At 35.8% G+C, this 17,020-nt stretch overlaps 1 protein-coding gene across 2 annotated transcripts; it reads left to right on the top strand.

Annotated features, from left to right (window-relative positions):
• The first annotated feature begins 3,037 nt into the window (after positions 1-3,037).
• Positions 3,038-13,222, top strand: LOC121894145 (butyrophilin subfamily 2 member A2-like). 2 transcript variants are annotated; one of them, XM_042406528.1, is made up of 7 exons: positions 3,038-3,284; positions 7,678-8,010; positions 8,541-8,582; positions 10,233-10,511; positions 11,572-11,703; positions 12,579-12,717; positions 12,909-13,222. In XM_042406528.1, exons 1-7 carry the CDS (start codon positions 3,209-3,211, stop codon positions 12,931-12,933), a joined length of 1,026 nt encoding a protein of 341 aa, XP_042262462.1. In that variant the 5' UTR covers positions 3,038-3,208; the 3' UTR covers positions 12,934-13,222. The 2 variants fall into 2 exon arrangements, with proteins under 2 accessions (XP_042262462.1, XP_042262463.1); XM_042406529.1 differs by lacking the exon at positions 8,541-8,582.
• The last annotated feature ends 3,798 nt before the right edge of the window (positions 13,223-17,020 follow it).

Below are 17,020 nucleotides of genomic sequence, written 5' to 3'. Positions count from 1 at the left end.
GAATTACATGAAATTTACATGGTGTGGTCTACACATGATATTCAGCAACATCATGTATAATTAGTGGGTGTTCTCTAGCGCCACATTGTGGATACAGGAAGTGATATTTATCTCCTACATGCAATGTCCAATATTCATGAAAATGTATATCCACGTCCGGTACCCCCTGGTAAATGTATTGCTGCATTGATTGATATTTCTCTTATATAGTATTGTCTAAGAGCAACAGGAAATGAAGCCTAAATGACACATAGTTCATCAAATGTATACACAATTTCTAAAACGTTGTCTCCAGCGCCACGTGCTGCACACAGGCAATAAAATTTTACCCATTCACACAATGTCTGATAATCCTAACAATTCAGAGCCATGTCAAAACACCTCCAATACTGATACACAGCTGCTAATCCCTCTGAGCGCGAGGTACGAGGGCCTGTTCATTGCTGCTTGCAGCTTTAATTGCACTTTGTTTTTCATTTAACCTGCATTATGTTTTGGTTTGTATTCAGTTAGTCAGAAGAACACAAGTTGATCAGAGATGGAAATAATCTACCTCCAACATAACAATGGACACTTTGGAAATCAAACTATATTTTTATGTTAATTGATTCTATTTTCATGACATTATTGATTGATTTTATTGGTGCTAATGTTGAGTTGAAAGTTTATTTAATAAAGGCTTATAAACGTAACTCAAGTACAGTATTTATTGTGTTAACACTGAGATCATTTTACCAGGTGAGATTGATCCTGTTGGTGGTTTTAATCTGCAAATAACTTTCAATGTTCAAATGTTGTAATTTCAGTTTGCATGGATACCTTAAGTTTTATAACCAATGTGCTGTACATGATATTCAGTGTATTCATTCATGATATTTATGTTCTGAGAGTCACACCAGTTTTTTGTTTGTTTCAGAGTCCTGCCGAGTAGCCGGTGTGTTCGTAGGTAGATGGTTTTCTGGAGCTCTAACTCTCGCTGCAGTTCTGGGTCTGTTTGAAGTTGCAAAGTGGATCATAAAACATTGCAAGAAAGGTAAGTTTAAATAATGTTTTCTATCAACATATCTATAATCATGCAGGCATCAACATGACAGATACTGTGAACGATCTCGTGTCCAGAGTCTAAAAAGAAGTCGTCTCAGATATGAATCATTCTGTTGGTTTTAACTTTCAATACAAACTGATACAAGTTGCAGTCTAACATGAAATCTTGTCTTTTGTTCATTCTGTTGATATTATAGAAACAAATGAACGGTGTCATTGATTGATTGGGGAACAATAGTGAATAGTGAACAGTGTTCTTGTTAAAGAGGTGTAGAGCAGAGAGGATGAGGACGTGTTTGATGGTCAACCTCAGTGTAACGAAGAGCATTAAGAGTCACCTGTCAAACTGCATTCATCAGCAAACTGAAACCATTCAGTCAAACTTATCAATGTTCACTGTTAACTGTTTGAAAACAGACTTTAGAGACAGTAAAAATATTAAATCTATTTGGATGGATCATCATAATATAGAACAGACTTAATGTAATTTATACTTTTGTTTTCTTTCTGCAGGTTCTCCTCAGAGAAATGAGCCTAATAACAGTCCTTCAAAGGAGCCACTAAATCTACCAGTTGTTGGTCTTTCAGCATCATGCAGCTGAACAACCTTCAGCCTCCTAAATGACTGAATCATCACTGAGCACTTTATTAAAAACATCTGAACAATCTGATCTAATCTAATCTAATACAACAGCTCTGTAATAAATTCTACTTTATGAAGTTTTGTTGTCAGAAAGGTGATAATTCTACTTTATGTTTATCATTGAGGTGGTGGTGGGTGGTGGTGAACTGGAGTCAATTATATTGAAAAGTGTTTCTAATATTTTGCCTCCCTCATGTTTGTTAATGCAGTGGACAAAATATTAGAAACACTTCAGGTGTCCAGTTCACCACCAACCACAACAACCTCAATGATAAACAGTACCTGAGTAAGACAGGATTCTTCTTACAATGTATTGATAATGTTGTTAATGATAATTCTGTGTTATAAACACAAGTCAGGATATATGTTTGAAAGAGTGAAGTATGGCACTTATAATCTAAAACACTGAAGATTGTTCAGCTCATTTCTCCTCAAGTTATATGAACTGTGGCCTTTTGAATGTGTTCATGTATTTGACTAACACTTATTTAATGTTAAATTTCAGACATTCAATGATTCTGTCTGTAGAGTCTCTAAAAACAAGACAGCTTTAAAGACATCTCATCTTTGAGAAACATTGTGGACAATATTGCCAGATGATTTAAGTTGATGTGCAACGTTGTTTATTCACTTTTTAAGATTGTATTCATTTTTAAAATTTTTTTTTCAGTTTTTTAAATATTTTTAAATAATTTTAATATTAATTTAATATTTTTTTAAATATTACGTATCGTTTTACATTGTCTCAAATACTTGCATATGTACTGTTATAAGTATTGCATTGTACATTACTGTTGTTAATAAAGTTATAAATAAAATAAAAAATAAAAAATATTTTTTTTAAAAAACAGGATCCAGTTGACGCTTCTATAGGAAAATTGTTTTTTTTACCAGCTTCCTGTAAAAATAAAAAAATCTGCACCTTATTCCAAGCTGATTGTGTCCCATATGTAATTGCAACCTGGAATACATTTGTTCAAGATTTCTGTTGGGAAAAATATGGTCTCTTTCTGATAGATACTTACTGGTTAACAAAGTTAAAGAAATTTCTTTTAAGATCATTTATAGCTTTTATCCTGTCAAGTCATTGTTAGTAAGATTCCATCTGTTCTTCACTGTGATGCTGTTAGCTGAAGCTGGTGAGCAGCTAACGTCAGGTTAGTTGAGATGTTAGACGTTAAATGTGACAAATAAACTGGCATCCTTCCCTGACTATTGCTACTGCTATTGCTGCTGTTATTGTTATTGTTGTGATTGTTGTTATTCTGTCTCTCAGCTCCACCTCTCTCGGCTCCACCTCTCGGCTCTCTCAGACGCACCTCCCAGCTCTCTGTGCCTCCAGAGAAAGAAGTGTTCTAACATACATTGGTAACATCTGGTGTGTTAAAGAGCTTTTAAACTGTTATTTTATTTGTCACATTTAACTTCTAACATCTGAACTAACCTGAAGTTAGCTGCTCCACAGCTTCATCTAACAGCATCACAGTGAAGAACAGACGGACAATACTGTCGTGTCTGAACATGAAGCTAACATCTGTGGAGCTTTTACTCTCGTGTCTTCTGACTTTGTTTGGAATAATACTTGGACACGAAAACGGTAAGAAAGTGACGTTCACTACATCATTTAGCAGAAAGTACCTACAGGCTAGCAAGAGCTAACAGGTTATCTAGTACTGGGGCCACCGTCTACAGGATAACAAGCTAACAGGCTAACTAGTACTGGGTCCACCGTCTACAGGCTAACAAGCTAACAGGTTAGCCAGTACTGTGTCCACTGTGTTAACCTTTCCTGCTTCAGCGTCCAGACCGTGGTCGGGAAGCACAGGGGAGACTTGTTTACTACAGGGCCGAAGTCACCGCTAACTTCGGGGTTAACTCCCTCCACTTTATCAACAGGTAGCAAGCAAGAAACGGGAACTCAGCTTCAATCTTGAGGAGTTGCAGCATTTATTCTGTCAGAACAGCTCAAACTGCACATACACTGTACTACTACTGTCACAGCTAACTGCTAACTTAACCCTCTTACTGCTCCGGTCGCCGCTAACACAGTCACACCCGCTCGCACCACACACATGCCTCATGCGCACTTCCTATGCACTGGACTATTTCTTAAAGAGACTACGCCACTCGTATAACAACTGTCTACAGGCTAACATGTTAACAGGCTAACTAACTGTGTCTTACTATGAACAGGCATCAGATCAGTATGAACATGATGTGGAGGCAGCGACACATCCTAATAACTGATCTAATAATTAGCACAGATTAAAGGTAACACCTGATTCTCCACAACAAGGTGACAAGAAGACTCTAAGAACAGAGAAAGTTACTAAACAATCATCTGTATAAAGAAAACTAAAAGAAACTAAAACAGGGACAAATAGTAAAGGAATTATTTCTCATAGAGTTTACTCAAGTTCAGTTAATTAAATGAATCAACTCAATGCTACATTTTAAAATTTCAGTTTTTATTAATTATCGATCAATGTTAATTAGTTATTACTTTTAGTCATTATTGACAGTTATTGGTCATGTTATTTGTATCTGTATTACAGCCTGTTACTCAGTACTTTTTCTTTTTCTGCATCTCTGTTAACTGTGTTTTAAAACTGCAAATGCAGTGATGTTGAGCTGCAACCAACATGATTTTCATTAGCTGATTATTTTCTCCTTAATTGTTTAGTTTATAAAATGGTAAAAAAAAAAAAATACTAAAAAAAAAAGACATTCAGGATGTGATGTCTTCAAGATGCTTGTTTTGTCTTACAGTCCAAAATCTTAGTTATGGACTAATTGTTGCAGCTCTGCAGTGATCACAACTAGATCTACAGCTATTTTTTTATAAGCGATTACACGTTTTGAATATTTTTTTTAAGAAACAATACTGAGATTCTCTGGTTCCAGCTTCTCAAACAACAATATTTTCTGTTTTCTTGACTCCTCTATGATAGTAAACTGATGTAACATCCACTGCAAGTCACTAGCATAAGATGTGACATTAAAAGGAGTTAACTTCCCAGCTATCACTACCAGGGCAGGGACTGAGTTTCACTTAAACACACCAGTGCACACTGCAATCAATAAGTCCTACACACTAGGTGAGTTAACACACTTCAAACTGGCACATGTGATTATCTTCACTGCAAACGACTAACAAACGCAGCACACCTTAAGCCTGCCCTGACTGCCTGACCGGGATTCAACCTGAGTAGTGGCGGGGACAGCAGGCAGACTGACGTTAAAAACAACAAAAAAAATAAGGAAAAAAGAACTAAAAACTAGTCCGCCCCAAGAGCAATACCCATATCTTTTTGCCCGCTACCAGCTCACTGGCCAGGACGGATTAGACAGAGAAGAAAACCCCAAAAAAACAAATAAACAAATAATAAAAACAATCCCACGGCAAGAGCAGCTAGTGGACCACTGATGCTCTGCAGGATAAAAACAATATTAACAACCTTAAAAACACTTTATTGCACAAATATTAAATTACACACTGATTAAATTTGACAAACTACATGACTGAACTTTAATACCTGGTACTGGGGTGCACGATTCAGGAAATCTCACAATTCGACTCGATTCGATTTCTTGGGGTCACGATTTGATTCACAATCGATTCAAAGCGATTTGCGATTCAAAATCAGTTCTCATAATTCAATACATTCATAGATTTGATTCTAGACTGATGTTTTGAGTTACTCTTTCCATTTGCCTGCAGAAGACACTTTTATAGGTCTCAAATAAAAAAGATCACACTGAATCAAATGTAAACATTTGCTACTCAATGTCAACCTGAGTAAGATTTATGTTCCTTTAGTTCAGTCAGTCAACAGGAAACCAAAGCAGCCCTGAGACAAAGGGTCAAATGAATACTTAATACAAAAATAAAAATGATTGCAAAGATAAAGTGCTAAGTGTAAAACCTCAAATAACTTAAATTCCTCCTTCAATTCACAAAATCAAACAAACAATAGCTGCCTGCTACATTTAGCTGCAAAGTACAAACAAGAACATTGATCACTATTATCGAGTGATTATTATAGGCTAAACAATTTTGTTTCTTTTTCTTAATTTCTCATGCAGATTACCATCTGATTGATATTTGTATATTTACTACATAAATATAAAGTAATGAAACGGGCAGCTTCACTATTTACTGAACTTTATTGACTGTTTCAAAATACAGAACAGCTGTTTAAACGTTTATTTCGCTGCTGCATCTTGTTGGTTCGTTTTTGGCAGTTTGTCATAAGGTTCAAGGAGACTACGTTTTTCATCGAGAGAGAATTAATTTCTTGTTCCCGTCCTCAGATAACCAGCTGGCAGCAGACCTGTTGTGCGTTTAGGCTGCAGGGGCCGCAGCGAGAAAGTTGAACCAGAATCCACTTTTAGAGAACCCTGCCATATGACAAAAACATTACTAGGAAGAGGAGAGGACATTTCTCTTCATTTGATAACGTTGAAAGTAAAGTTAGGCTTTGCTGAGGGCTTCCTGACTCATTTCAAAAAGATGAGAGAGAGAGGCAGTGGTCAAGCGAGCTAGAGAGTGAATGAGGAGAGGGAGCGCTGGTAACGTTAGTGAGGAAGCTGGTGAATCAGATCAATAAAACGTTATTTTCACAGCAGTTACAAATAAATAAGCCCACAATGGCACAAACCTGCGGAAGTGCGTTGCAGCGCCTGATAACAGCATTAAGCTCCTTCTTCCCTTCGAGATAAGAAAATCCAAAATATGTCCAAATGATTTCCTTCATAGCCGATGGACCAGGTTGTATATGTTTTTCTGTCAGGTACACCATTGCTTGCGGCCTCTCCATGACACACACACACACTTGGCGTCATTGCGCCATCTATGGGATTTAGCAGCTAATTCATGTCAGGAATAAATGGAAAACAGCGTCGTGGCAAAACTGAAAAATGTGAATCGATTCTTGGAATTTCTAAATCGGCAGAGATAGAATCGTGATTCTTATGTGAATCGATTTTTTTGTGCACCCCTACCTGGTATGACGATTTATTTTCGTTGTGACTACCAGCCGCCGAAGCAGGTCAATCATTCCTGTACTCTCGCCTTCCCTGCATGCCAGCATGGATTGAGGTGTGCACCTGCCTCAATCCACCAGCCTGAACCAACAGTTGCAAAAACCCCCGTTCCTCCTTCAGGTAGCCTTATATCTGCCAAACCTCAGTAATTGGTGCACCTCCCCTTCTTCACTCGCTGCCACCTGCCACACAGAATATTTTTAGGTTGTGGACTGTTGGTCGAAAAAAAAACAAGACAGCTTTGGTTGTATCTTGGGTTTTGGGAAACAGTGATCAACAGTTTTAACTATTTTTGTTGGGACTCAGCAGCAGTGTTCTGGATCAACTGGATCCAATAATCAATATGAGTCAAACTTCAATATAAATGGGAAGGTTGAAGGGATTAATAATAGTCTGGTAAACAAACATTCCTGATGGAGAAACTTGATTATTTGGCAGTTTATAGACTTTATAGACTAGGCAGTAGTCAAGCGATATGTACAGTAAGGTAAGAAGATTACTGGTAGTTTATGTTTATTGAATCCAAAATAATAAAGTTCCAGCTGTATAAAACTATATGAGTTGTCCTGGTAATATTTCAGCTGGTTTTCAAAGATAAACAGAATCCCACAGAAACATTGTTTGCTCTTTTGCTATTTTGCACCCACTAAACCCTCAGTCTGAAAGAGTTGTCAAAAACCAAAACAAACCCAAACAGGTCTTTAAGTGTCTGTGTCATGTGACATCAGGTTTCTTATATGATAAACTATAAGCTTAAAAATACTTAAATTATGTCAGTATGAAAAATATCTTTAAATTAATCTGAATATTAACTGAAGTTCTTGTAAACTGTAGTTTCATAGATACAGAGGTGACATGTGAATGTGTCGTCTGTTTCCTTCATTAACCTGATTACTTTCTATTTAAACACAATAATTAAAACATGTTTCATCTTTCATCTCCAGGTGTTGTTGAAGTGAATGCAGCAGAAGGAAGTGACGCCATTTTACCGTGTTCACTCAGCACCAAGGAGAGAATCACATCAAAGGTGTTTGACTGGAAGAAAGATCATCAGAAAGAGGTGTTCTTCTATGAAGCAGGCAAACATTACAATGACGGACGTTCAGGTCAAGATGAGCAGTTCGAAGGACGAGTCTCACATTTTCCAGAAGAACTGAAGTCCGGCAACGCCTCCATCATTATCCGAAATACAAGGATGGAGGACAGTGGAGTCTACACCTGTTTTTTTCCACATCTTCAGCCAAGTCAACTATTCCAAATCAAGCTTGTTGTTGGTGGTGAGTGCTTTCATAAAACTATTAAAGATGACATATTATGCCTTTTGTGATTTTCTGCTATTTATATACTGTTATGAGGTTCCAAAACTTGAGGTTAACATATATAGAAATGCTGCCTGCAAGTCAAAACCCAGGGCTTCAACCTGCTCTGTTCACTTCATTGGTAGCGTTTTTTTTCAAATGTTTCATATTATTTGTTGCTAACGTTGTTGCTAAAGGTTTCCAGGGTTTCCCCCAGAAAGTGGTTAATAGTGCTGCCTAATCAGTTCCACCTGCTGAGCCCATATGTTACTCTGTGATGGTTTCAACATTTATTTAAAGTGAGCTGGACGCCTCCACTATGAAATATCTCAGGGAAGCCTCAACATATTTCCTAAAATGTTGAACCTTTAATGTTGATGTTGCTTTTTCCTCCGTTTCATTTTAGATTAAAAATATTTACAAGGATAACAACAAATAGCAAGTTCATAATATATATATTATTGCACTGTGCATAAATTAATGTAGAACATTTTTCTTTTTTTTTCCAGAACGTAAGTCTACTTTTAAAGACATATCAGGAAAAATCAGAGGTGAGTGATGTCACTGATGTCAATATCTGCAGTTTGTGAGCTATAACTCCGCCCCCTCAGGCCTCAGTAACTCCAGGTTTAGTTGATCATTTACCTTCCACAGTAGTAATAGTACACAGTTTCTGATATACACAGTTGGTCCTATGCAGAAGTTGAACTCCCTGATGATCAATAATATCTCATAATCTCATAATTGATCAGATATCTATTAAATCTACAGTGCTCTGTCCTAAAATACAGATAAGGAGAAATCAGTGGGAAGTCTTTATTTTGATGTCATTGATCTCTATATCTGCAACATTTATCAGCCATCAGAAGTTGTTGGGAATGTCCAGCCCAGCCTCCATAGACTATATCACTGCTTCAAACAGAAACATTATACATGGCTCCAAACTCCTTTGCTGTTAACATCTGACTGTTTCCATAGAAACGGTTGTAATGAAACTGTTTATACCTGTAGCCACCTGAAGTGTTTTTGCTTCACTGATGTTTCATCTGAGTGTAAGAGGTTATTGTGTCGGCTTGTTCTGATACTTGTATTATAGTGATGTTCTGTCAATATTCTTGAATGATACTCGGCTCTAACATGACAAAGTTGTAGCTCACACTGCAGATGTAGAGGTCACTGACATCAATATCACGACTCACCACTGGTTTCTTCTGATCTGCTTTTTACTGTAGAGCACTGTCAGGATTTATAATGTACGTCAGCCTTTTGTGACAAAAGTTAAATTATTTTTAGAGCTGCTCACCAAACTGTTTATGAGACTCAACACAAAGCCGTTACCATTTCCGGCAGACTAGGTGCAGGAATTGAATTGCTGCCTCTTGTGTTCAACTTGTTTGATATCAGGATAAAGAAAGGCATTATTTTGTTTTTCCATTTTTCATGTGAAATAAAAGAACGTAATCCACCTCTGTGTTTTTTTCCCTGTTCCCCTAACCAGTTTTCATCCTCAAATCAGCAATCAGAATAGAAATTAAACCAAAACCAGAAAATAACTTGTTTTTTTCTTGTCTGTCTACAAAAAAAAAAAAATTCAGCTGAATGTTGCTGAACAGTTTCTTCTGTCCTGTCAAGTTGATAACTACAGTTTTTAGTTTTGCGGCTGCTTTACTCCAAACAGTATGAACCTGGACTGTGTGTCTAACAGCTGACCTGTTGGATGTGTAGAACAACACAGAACATTAATTAACATTAGATCTTGACTGATCCTGTTGGCGTGTCGGAGATTTAAATAATCAATGAAGTTATGCTGCTTTGCCTTTTGCATAAATGCGCACAGCGTCTCTGAATGGAAAGACTCAACTGCCAGGAGATCGCAAATCAATAGGACGAGCATTTCATTTTCATGAGGGGCACAATGCATTGTATTATTTATCCTGTTATGAAACAAGTTGAACGCAGCCATTTACCCTCCCTTATTTGCATATAGAGCGGGGAAGTGAGATCCAATCACAAGTGGTTACTCAGGACGCATGTTAATGCCAGGTGTGAACAGGGCATCTGTCATGATATGAGTCAGAAATACTGTTTGTTTTCTTGAGTTGAAACTTGTTGACAGGTTGAACAAAACATCCCAGTATTACAGTTCATGTCTGATCCTGTAATTGTTCTTTACAAGTTATTGTTTTATACTTTGTTCACAGGTGCAGCTACAAAGCCATACGTCAAGACACTTAATCAAACACAGTACTGGGCGCTGCTGCAGTGTGAAGTTCGAGGTGCTTTTCCAAAACCTAAATTACACTGGCAGGACAGTGATGGAAACATCCTTCATGCTGAAGAACCAAAGGAGACAGAAAGAGGAGGCCGCTACGACGTCATCCTCAACATTACTGTGACCAAGACCGACAACTATCGCTGTGTTGCTACGCAGGAGAAAATCAACCATCAGGTTGATGCTGAGACATACGTGTATATCCATGGTGAGTTTCTTCTTAATCATATTTTAATATTCAAATAATTTTAATTATTAACATGTTTTTAGTTCTGAATAAATTTCAATGTGTGCTCAGACTGAACACAAAGTGAATGAACTCAAAGCAAGTTGAAAACATTTTAAACTGAGTGAAAACTTCACACTTACACTGAAGCTCTGTGACTCCACTTCAGTAATGTGCAGAGATAAGAGGGAGAGTGAGAGAGTCTGGAGGAAATAACAAAGAACTGGAGTTAGTGTTTGTGCCCCGACAGACACCGACGACCTTCTAGCCATTAATTATGATAGTCAACTAATCACTTATTCAGTTATTATTTCAACATTTCTTTAGTACAGTAGATGATGTTATATACAGTAGATCTAAAACCAAACATTTTGTCATTTCACAGTAAGTTGTGTAATAATGTAAATGTAGTCTAGACCTCTGTAGAGGATCTGAACATGTTAGTCCCTCCAGGAAGTTGCAGTATTTGGTGTCGTGATAACTGACATCATCACATTCAGCAAAGGTTCAGGTGGAAGATGGTCACATCTCACCTGCCAATAAAAATGATGTCATAGACGAAGCAAAACAATCCCAAATGTTTTGTTGCTCTTTGTTTTTCATTTAACCTGCATTATGTTTTGGTTTGTATTCAGTCAGTCAGAAGAACACAAGTTGATCAGAGATGGAAATAATCTACCTCCAACATAACAATGGACACTTTGGAAGTCAAACTATATTTTTATATTAATTGATTCTATTTTCATGACATTATTGATTGATTTTATTGGTGCTAATGTTGAGGTGAAAGTTTATTTAATAAAGGCTTATAAACGTAACTCAAGTACAGTATTTATTGTGTTAACACAGAGATCATTTTACCAGGTGAGATTGATCCTGTTGGTGGTTTTAATCTGCAAATAACTTTCAATGTTCAAATGTTGTCATTTCAGTTTTCATGGACACCTTAAGTTTTATAACCAATGTGCTGTACATGATATTCAGTGTATTCATTCATGATATTTATGTTCTGAGAGTCACACCAGTTTTTTGTTTGTTTCAGAGAAACTGGTGGGGGACAAGTCCAGCCACGGAGCCGGTATGTTCGTAGGTGGATTGTGTGCTGGAGCTCTAACTGTTGCTGCAGTTCTGGGTCTGTTTGAAGTTGCAAAGCGCATAAAACATTGCAAGAAAGGTAAGTTTAAATAATGTTTTCTATCAACATATCTATAATCACGCAGGCATCAACATGACAGATACTGTGAACGATCTCGTGTCCAGAGTCTAAACAGAAGTCGTCTCAGATATGAATCATTCTGTTGGTTTTAACTTTCAATACAAACTGATACAAGTTGCAGTCTAACATGAAATCTTGTCTTTTGTTCATTCTGTTAATATTATAGAAACAAATGAACGGTGTCATTGATTGATTGGGGAACAATAGTGAATAGTGAACAGTGTTCGTGTTAAAGAGGTGTAGAGCAGAGAGGATGAGGACGTGTTTGATGGTCGACCTCAGTGTAACTTAGAGCATTAACAAATATTTAGTTGAAACTTGTTTGAAATATGTTCTATCAAACATTCCTGAGATGTGTAGTTAAGGCTGATGTGCTTTTCTATTTCACTGTTTCTCTGTTTTTCCTCTGAATTATGATCATAGGTATAGTCTGTGTTGTTGTTGAACACGTTTTTGGTCACATACGGTAATTTGGGTCACGTGGTGTTGGTGGCCGTAGCAATCAGCGTATCACCTGTTCATCTATTAGCTGTTGGTATAACTTCTGGTCTATTTACAATGCATCTAGATCATATTTACAATGTATAAAATGCTGCACCCTGCTTTTGTTCCCCCAGCCTGCAGTAGCTAACATTAGCTTAGCGTAATCTACTTATTAACAATAAAACTACAATACGACATTTCTAAACAAGAACAACCATCAACACCAACAGCCATTCTATCAAAGACCTTAACCAGGATGCTGCCACTTGTTATATCTTACAACAGTTAACATGTCATGTCTGATCCTGTAATTGTTCTTTACAAGTTATTGTTTTATACTTTGTTCACAGCTGCAGCTACAAAGTCATCTGTCATGATAGTTGATGAAACAAAGGAATTGAAGCTGATGTCCTTTGAAGTTCCAAATGTTACTCCTCAATCACTCTGGCAGGACAGTAATGGACACGTCCTTCCTGATGAAGATCACAGGTACATTAAGAGTCACCTGTCAAACTGAATTCATGAGCAAACTGAAACCATTCAGTCAAACTTATCAATGTTCACTGTGAACTGTTTGAAAACAGACTTTCGAGACAGTAAAAATATTAAATCTATTTGGATGGATCATCATAATATAGAACAGACTTTATGTAATTTATACTTTTGTTTTCTTTCTGTAGGTTCTCAGAGAAATCGGTCCTATAGCAGTTCTTCAAAGGAGCCACTAAATCTAACTGTTTGATGACTTTACATCTGGTGTAAAGTTTCCTCTGTCTGTGAGTGCACAGGTCTGTCTCAACACTATGTAAATATACATTCTACAGACTTTTAGGAGACCTTTATGAAACATATAATGGTCAGTTGTTGTTCTTTCAGCATCATGCAGCTGAACAACCTTCAGCCTCCTAAATGACTGAATCATCACTGAGCACTTTATTAAAAACATCTGAACAATCTGATCTAATCTAATACAACAGCTCTGTAATAAATTCTACTTTATGAAGTTTTGTTGTCAGAAAGGTGATAATTCTACTTTATGTTTATCATTGAGTTGGTGGTGGGTGGTGGTGAACTGGAGTCAATTATATTGAAAAGTGTTTCTAATATTTTGCCTCCCTCATGTTTGTTAATGCAGTGGACAAAATATTAGAAACACTTCAGGTGTCCAGTTCACCTCCAACCACAACAACCTCAATGATAAACATAAAGTAGAATTATCACCTTTCTGACAACAAACACTGAAAATGTATAAACTTCATTAAAGTAGAATTTATACAGAGCTGTTGTACTGGATTACATTAGATTGTTCAGGTGAAAGTATTACAGTGCTGTAGCTCAACATAAGTCACTGTTCAGTTTTATAAACTGTTGCTTTTATGGTTTTGTATTTTCACTTCAGAATTAAACTTTCCACTGGACTGTCGTTAAAGACATTACAGCAACTAAATGAATGAGATGAATTAAGCTTCATAGAAACTCAGTGAAACAGACTGAAAAATAAATAATGAGATAAAACTTAAAAAGAGACCTGATGGCACTTTGATAAAAATTTGTTTTAATTAGTTATTTAAAATATGATCTTGATTGTATAAAATAAAAATGTTAAGTTTCAAAGCTTTGAACAAAAAAAACTAACCAAGGTTATCAGGTGACCTGTTGGACCAGCAGATCTCTTGCTCTCAGGTTTAGATTAAAATCTATATATTGTTACTTTCAGGTTGACCATGTTGTGCCTTAAATCACCATCAAAAACTTGAATTATAAAGCTGAAAGGTGTAATGGGTTTTTTCTTACTTGTTTTTTTTTACTTTTGTAAAATTATATCTGACCTGTGTGAAATGTATGAATTACTTCATCATTCTGTTAAGATGTAGTCTTCCTTTCTTAAAATGTATTGATAATGTTGTCAATGAGAATTCTGTATTACAAAGACAAGTCGTGATGTTTTTTCAAAGAGTGAAGTATGTGTAGATTGATCAGCTCATTTCTCCTCATGTTGTATATACTGTGGCCTTTTGAATGAGCTCATCTATATACTCTGTTATATCTGCAATAAGACATTTCAATCATTATGGTGACTTAAAGCTTTAATATATAATTATTCTGTATGTGCCAGTGATGTTGGGGGTAAATTGAGCCATTGACTCAATTTACCCCCAAAAATCATATTCTGATACTCTAGAGACTAGAGACACTGCTTTTGTTTGATCCCTGTTACAAGTGTTACAGTGATGATGAATAAATACCTGATTGTTGACTAATGTTAAGTTTAAGCTACACACAAACCTGCTGTACATACAGACGGGTGACAAATTAAAGGAAAATCTTTACTGAAAATGTTGAGGTAACATGTTGAACAACAAGACACAAACATATGGCTTTACTTAACAGTATGATGAGTTTTGTTAAATTGATGGCATTAATAAAGTTCCAAATTATCTCAAAATTGTTTGATTTTGTGTCATTTTTATATCAGTATGTAATGGTAGCACTAAAGCGCTCAGTTTACCCCTACTTTGGGGTAAGTTGTGCTATAGGACCAACTTTTTTTTTGATGGCTCATTGTTCTAAAACCATAATAATTAGATAACCTGTTTTAATTTACATGGATACACAACAACCTGAGGTATATATAGTAACTATTATTTGAAACAAATACACTTTTATTTTGCAGTAAAATCATCAAATGTAAAAAGTGGTTCATGTTACCCCGTTCTCCCCTACTGGTGTTTGATACTAATCCAGAAGCTGCTTTACTGGTTCTGAAAAACTCTCATGATGATACAACTCAGTCATCAGACTGGAGAAGGAAAATGTTTACTGGTGATTTAGACGTCCTAAAAAAAACTAATGTAGTAATAAACAAATCCAGGATAGCTGTGTAGAGAATCATTTTCCCCCAGTACAAATGTTCTGGTCTTCTATTTATGGTGACTTGAATTGGAAAAAAGACTGATGGAGAATATCAGACAAATATTATATTATCAGTAAAATGAAAGAGGTTTCATTTAAATCTTACCCAGAATAAATCCTGTAAAGATCCTTCTGGAAAAGTTTAAACTGGGTATGAATTATTCTTGTGATTTCTGTGATCTAAACAAATTTTCACTTATTTTTCCATTGTATGTATTATAAAATATTTTGAAATATATAAAACTTCTATCTAGACAAACATGCCATGCTTTATTATATTTTAATTTACTTTGAATAATGTTTTTAATGTTTGAAGAAAGCTTCTTGATTCAACTATTTATATTTTTTGACAAATTCCATATACATAAAATGAAATGAACCAACAGAAAATCAAACTTTATCTTTTTTCTACTTGACATTGAGCTTGATTATATTTCTCAAGCTGCAAAATAAAAAAAGCAACAAAGACATTTATTTATTTATTTATTTCGTTTTCCTCCTGTGTTATTTTGTTTTTATTGAATATAAAAAGCTTCTTGCATAATTCCCTCTACAGAATGTTTCTTTTTAATTCATTTTATTTTATATTGTCATAACTGAATTCACTGACACTCTGTCTCTTCTTTTTGTGCTTCATACTTATTTATGAGTTACTGTTTTTATGTTTGGTTGTTGTCAATAAAGTTGAGGGGGAAAAAAACAAAAAGGTGGATGATATGAGAAGTCTTCAGGTTCAGCTGTCAGGTTTGTATAAACTCTGTGGAAACAGACTCTGACTTCATTCAAGGTTTCATCAGTGAGGAAATAATAAATACAGACTTTATTTATCTAATTGTCTTCATTCTTTTAATTCAACTGACTGGACTGAATACAAAGAAAAGACCATCTGTCTTTATTTAACTCTGCACATCAACAAGATACATTCAACACCAATAATAACTCTCACTGCTCTTTACCATCTCACTTCATTACTAAATGCTAAATGTGCAAAAGCTGCACGCTGTAAAAGCGTTTGTATTATTATCGTTATTATTATAATTATTATTATTTCATGAACGTTTGCATGTAAATAATTGAGACACTGTGGGCGCGGCCAGCAGCTGAGTCTAGTTACACACAAATAAACCGACCGGAGCAGGAAGTCCAGAGATGTGGAGTCAAAGTAAAACTACACATTTTAAATCTAAGACAAAAGGAGGAGATGAGTTTACTCAAAAACAACCCAATATGAAAAGATATTCTAATAAATAATAGACATCCCTGTTTTCTTCTCCCCAAAAAGCCCCTTTTAGACAAACGAATGATGCTTCTGCATGAAAACATCAACTCATTTAACAATAATCTCATTAATCTCAGATTGTTGTCATACCAGCTATCAATAATCTCATTAATCTCAGGTGAGAAAAGACTGATTAATGTAAAACCGACGTTTCAACTCTACTGTGTTTTCATCAGAATAAACACTTAGACCAACGTTTTGTTTCGACTCTACTGAGTCACAAGGAGTCCGTTTGCACTATTAAAGGCTGAGAATCAGTCAGTTTGCTTCAGTCTGTTTCTGACCTGAGAAACATCAGATTCAGCTGCATGTTGCTAGAAGATGTGCAGAGAATCCTTCACAAAGATACAACATCCATCCATCCCCTTTCTGAGCTGATTATCCTCTGATATTACATTAATATGATTTAAGACATTTGACCACCCAGTATGATAATATACGATAACAATATGCAGTGTATTCACTTTAAATGAGTGGCAAATAGAAAATGCATTTGAGAAAAATATGTAAAACTGCAACCTATCCATCTATTCATCTATCTACTGCGATTTAACATGCAAAACATATGATCATCTTATTAAATTTGATGCCTTGTTGTGC

Source organism: Thunnus maccoyii, chromosome 3, assembly GCF_910596095.1.
Source record: "Thunnus maccoyii chromosome 3, fThuMac1.1, whole genome shotgun sequence".
Taxonomy (NCBI): domain Eukaryota; kingdom Metazoa; phylum Chordata; class Actinopteri; order Scombriformes; family Scombridae; genus Thunnus; species Thunnus maccoyii.
Note: the sequence above shows the minus strand (reverse complement) of the source record. Positions and strands in the feature narration are given on the sequence as shown.

Excerpts from the sequence above, each read along its gene's own strand:
- LOC121894145 (XM_042406528.1), top strand. The coding sequence starts at position 3,209 with ATGAAGCTAACATCTGTGGAGCTTTTACTCTCGTGTCTTCTGACTTTG. Across the intron at positions 3,285-7,677 it reads AATACTTGGACACGAAAACG|GTGTTGTTGAAGTGAATGCA; the intron begins GTAAGAAAGTGA and ends TTTCATCTCCAG. Across the intron at positions 11,704-12,578 it reads CATAAAACATTGCAAGAAAG|CTGCAGCTACAAAGTCATCT; the intron begins GTAAGTTTAAAT and ends CTTTGTTCACAG.